This window comes from Miscanthus floridulus, chromosome 1, assembly GCF_019320115.1.
Source record: "Miscanthus floridulus cultivar M001 chromosome 1, ASM1932011v1, whole genome shotgun sequence".
Classification (NCBI taxonomy): Eukaryota; Viridiplantae; Streptophyta; class Magnoliopsida; order Poales; family Poaceae; genus Miscanthus; species Miscanthus floridulus.
Window position 1 is genome coordinate 107889872 of NC_089580.1, and position 5242 is coordinate 107895113.

The window sequence follows — 5242 nt, forward strand, 5'->3', positions numbered from 1 at the left end:
GATGACAAAGAGCTAGCTGCTGAGAAGACCCTTCGGGAGAAAGAGGGCATCCGTGCGATGAAACTAAGGCAAGAGTCCCTTAAGGTTTCGGCAAACATTGCCCTGGCTTTTAAAAATCTCCAACAACACTCTACTATATGGCTACCATACAACTTCGAGTAAGTTCAACTCTATACTTCAAGCTTTGTTTGATATATTTTATTCGATGTAAAAGAGCTTATCTAGTTCTATGATTAAATCTATGCAGCAACCACTGGATTTATATAGGCGTCAATGTCGGGAGGAGCATGACATGTATCTTTGATTCAATAGATATGGACCTGATGACATATAAAGACTTCTTATCGATTCTCAAGACGTATACATATCGACAATCCTCATTAGCTTATATGTTTGTATACATACTTGTAACGTTCACTTTTGGATACTAACAAGTTGTATTTGCTAAAATAATTCGAACAGGGCATTTATGTTCTATGTCAATAAACATCACGGAAGGCATGATCCAGTAAGGAAGGAAAGGCTGGCTATAAAAATACTATGTGCGGTAAGTGTAACTTACTTTAGTGCTCCATTACATGACAGTCAAAATCATTACTTAATATTTTCATATGCAAAACACACAGTGCCCCAAGCAGAAGCCTGGGAGTGTACATTGTGGATACTATGTATGTTCTATGATGAGTAACATCGGTGTCTACAGGAGACGCCCCTTAAGGGTAAGTTTGAAGCTCTTCACCCGTAGTATAAAAACTTCGCACATGATATGAAATACTAAATTGAAACTTGTTCTCTTGTAGTGGAAAGAAGAGAAAGAAATAAAAAGAGATCCATACAAGGATGACCAACTCTTAGAACTCGTCAACGACCTTTGCGACTTCATATTGGACCAGATTGTACACGTCAAAGGCACATACCATGACCGAGATTCTGACTTAGGTAGAAATCCTCAGTGCCAACACTTTCGTGAGACTGAAAGGCTAGCTCTAGGCTGTTGATAAGAATGTGTATGGAATTTGATATTGGACTTTTGAATTATGTTTATTTAATAATGGATTGTATATATTCTTGTGAATTGGACTTATAATGGTAGTTTATATAATATTCATGTGCTTGTAGTAAGATTTGAATTATATATATGTTCTGGTCAGATTCGAATTATATATATATATATATATATATATATATATATATATATATATATATATATATTGTCGAATTTGAATTGTAAATTTGAATTTGTTTTTATGAAAAAATATATTGTAGGTGCGGTTCTAGATTGAACCGCCCTACAAACAGGTATTATAGGGACGACTGGTACTACAGCCGCCCATATAAATCGATTTTGTAGGGACCGCTCCTATAAATCAGCGATTTATAGCCACACTTTGGTAGGAGCGAATGGTCAAACCACCTCTACAAATACCCATTAGTCGCCCCTGCAAAACATATGTGACGTAGTGTCCTGGTATAGCCGTATAAGCCAGGATATATGCGCGGATAAGACTGGGAAAGAAATGAAAGTGCATGTCTGTTCTGTCCATCAGGCGGCAGAAATTGACTCGAAAATACGACCATAGACAGCGAGCTTTGCAGGGTGATTAATGAGCGAGGCAGGTGAGGTGGTTATACTAATTTTATTTTTTCTTTCAATCAAACATGGTTGTCTTCAACTGCCCAGAGGTATTGGAACTGTTCAACAAATTAAATTGGAAACCATAGGACAAACCGAATCCAGTTGGACGGGCATGTACAATAATGTCACGATGGGGGGCCATTCGGCTGGTGAAGAATTCATCTGGATTTCACTGTTTGAGGCTGAAAATTACTGTTCATTCTCTCACAAATTCATCTAGATTTCTCCAAATTCCTCCAAGTGAACAGACCTATACAACGTGGGTGATGAGCAATGGTGTTCTTCTGGTTTGAATTATTCTTCCTGATGACTGGCCGGGTGCAGAATGGGTTCAATGAATCAGCTTTTAAGAAAACCTTGACTGTACAACTCGCATATACGTATATAATTTGTTGCCCTAATCTATCAGTTTCATATATGGCCACGTCCTTAACTTCCTCATCGAACTTTTGGTGGTTCATTATGCTTTTATTATCACTCATCATCATGGGTCATGTGATGTTTTCAGTCTTGTGATGCACACTTGTAATAATCGGACGGTGCAGTGCTTTGAACTGATGAAAGGAGCAAAAACTGAAAGTTTAGTTGCCTCTTTATTTATGACCATAGTTTTTCTTTCAATCAAAATTCAAAAACAGGGTTATGTGAGAAACTGCTCAGCCTCAGCATCAGTGGTAGTGGAGTGGTTTGGAAGTTTGGATAAAGAATAACAACTTGACAAGTATAGGACAAAAGGGATCGATCTAGGCCTGGTTTAGTTTCTCCTTAAAAGTTTACACCCTATCCCATGAAATATTTGGACACATACATGGAATATTAAATATAAACTAAAAAAATAACTAATTGGACAGATTGTGACTATTTTGCGAGACGAATTTTTTAAGCCTAGGTAGTCCATGATTTGACAGTGTGGTACTACAATAACACATGTGCTAATGACAGATTAATTAGGCTTAATAAATTCGTCTCGTGATTTACTGATGGATTCTGTAATTTGTTTTTTTATTAGTATCCGAACACCTCATGCGACACCCCATGTAACACCCGACGTGACACATCAAAATTTTATACCCTAGATTAAAACAAGGCCCTAGTTTGATTGACATGCACAACAAAATGAACAATAAGTGGATGTTCATGTTATGACGTGAGCATTGACTGGATTATTAGTGGACTATTCCAAGCCAATTTGTTTGAACGAAGAACAGAACGCCCGTCGTTATCTTCCATGCATTTGAATGGCGGACATATGGTAGTGATGATGGGATGCCTGATGAACGAGATAGTAGTAGACTGGAACAACTTAACTTTCCGCTTACTGAGACTGGACTGGACTTCCAAGAATAATAGTATCTCATATATCTTCCTATCGCAAAATAAAAGAAAAATAAACTTGCATGTATTTCTTGAAATCTCTGATGACAAACTCACAATATGTCAATACCTACGATTTACCAATATGCAAGAATGACAAAAGGCTCTGCAAAGCCGGTAGGTTTTTCTATGACGTGTTTTTTGATCTATTCTAATTTATGATTCATATGGCAATTCTCATGCCGTCCATTACAAAACAAAACAAAGGCTCCTGTACTAAGGACAAACATCGGAACCGTGCCAATGAACTCTTGAGGTAGCAATCGTGCAAATGCTTGTCCATTTTGTACACAAATCTTCAGAGGGTGTTTAATTTTAATTTTCCCTTCTTTTGTGATATATACATATATAGGACATGCTGTTTCGTAGCTAATAATATATATAAATAAACCTGTTTTCTTATGGCATGTATATTCACACAAAACTAACTATCCTGTCCAAATTGCAGTCTCTCTCTTGATCCCTCCCAAATCCATGGCGTCCACGCAGTACTCCCCTCTGCCCTGATACCTGACCATCAACCTCAGCAGCTCAGTTGCATTCTCCTTGGTTTCCTGTCTGCACCCAGCCTGCAGAAGCAACAGCACCTTCTGGAGGGCGCCCAGCTGCAGCGCCTCAACGATGGCGTGCCGCCTAGCTGCCTCTGCCGCCGCGTCGTCGTCCGGGCATTTCTTGCAGATGCGCAGCAGCGCGGACACGACGAGCGCGGTGGCGGCGTCGGACACCCAGAACATTTTCTTGACCAGAACGGGCATGGCGAGCGCGTCGGCACGGGCACGCGCTCTGCCGTCGCGAGACGCCGCCAGTGCTGCGTCGAGCGCGGCGAGAGCCTTCTCGGCCGTGCTCTTGTCAGCGTCAACGAGGAGCTCCACGAGCACCGTCACGATCCCGGCCGACGCGAGGTGCGCCGCGGCGCTCTCGCCGGTGCACGCCAGGTGGTACGCCGCGACCAGGCACGCCCTGGTCGCCGGCGGGCAGATGCCGTCTCTGATCGTCTTCACCAATACTTGGGGGACGGCCTCGGCGTTCGCGCTCAGATCGATCGTACCGGCCGCGGCACCTCTGTAAGCTGAGAGCGAGACGATCTCTCTGATTACCACCACGGCTTGCAGCCTCCTGTGCAGGTCGCCGTTCGCGGCGACAGCGACCAGCCGCGCCACGGACGCGCTGGACGAGCCCACGGCCAGGATGGCCTCCTCGTCCATCGGCATCACGAGCACCAGCGCTGCCAGCACGACGTCGAGGACGTCGTCAGTAGCGGCGGCCGCAGCATCGGCGGTGCCCGCAAAGAATGTGAACGCCGCGGCGAGAGCGCGCGCCGCGCCGGCGGACTCGAGGCGGCTCCGGTTCTGCGCTGCCGCCCGCCAGGCGAGTCGCCGGACCCCGCGCGCTGCGGCAGCGCACCGCTCGGCGTCGCCTGCGCGCGTGGCGCCCTGGAGCTCGGCGACGGCGGCCTCCTCGGGCGTGGCGGGGACCCGAACCCGATCGACGCTGCAGCAGCAGCAACGGTTGGTGGCGTACCAGTCCTGGATGAGGCGGCGGAGAGTGTGGTTGGGGACGAGGTCTCCGGCGCGGAGCTCACCGTGTGTCACAGGACATGTGCGCTGGCCGCCGGCGAGCAGCCAGGTCTCGATGGCAGCGCGGTCGTAGGTGATGCCAGTGGGCGCCGCGACAGGGTCCTGCATAAGGTCTAGCGTGATCGGGCACAGGAACTCCGGTGGCGCCTCCGGCTTGGCGGGAGCCGTCCACAACTGCTGGGACGACATGGACGACCAAGGTGGAGACTGAATAGTGGGTGAGCGGAGCGTTCTGTGGAATGGATCAGTGAAGGACTTTATTTATGGAGGCCATTCCTTACGTAGTTAGGTGCCACTAAAAAGTTCTAAATTTCATATCTATCAATAAATAATTGGTATGCCATATATTAAATCATTGCTCTAACTTTTACGACCCTCGTGTGCCACTTGCGTTAACATGTCGTCCAATCTAACTGCTAGGTGGTGGTAGAAAAGAGACGACTTTTACGCTCACCGTTGCCATCTCACCATATCTATTACTGTCGACGAAATATGATCGACAGTCTACCTAAGGGTATGTCTAAGGTAGTAGATTATCGGCAGACAGATGCGTAAGCTACACAAAAGATGGTGACGCAAAACAGACACGAAGTTTTATCCAGGTTCGGCTGCCGTGAAGGCGTAATACCTACGTCCTGCGTCTGATTGTATTGTT

The 5242-nt window shown here is 45.6% G+C and overlaps 1 protein-coding gene across 1 annotated transcript; it reads right to left on the reverse strand.

The window, feature by feature from the left end:
- Positions 1–3318: 3318 nt before the first annotated feature.
- Positions 3319–4787, reverse strand: LOC136490758 (U-box domain-containing protein 21-like). Its single transcript, XM_066486954.1, has one exon. The coding sequence runs from the start codon at positions 4774–4776 to the stop codon at positions 3439–3441; it is 1338 nt and encodes a 445-aa protein (XP_066343051.1). The 5' UTR covers positions 4777–4787; the 3' UTR covers positions 3319–3438.
- Between the last annotated feature and the right edge of the window lie 455 nt (positions 4788–5242).

Excerpts from the sequence above, each read along its gene's own strand:
- LOC136490758 (XM_066486954.1), bottom strand. The coding sequence starts at position 4,776 with ATGTCGTCCCAGCAGTTGTGGACGGCTCCCGCCAAGCCGGAGGCGCCA.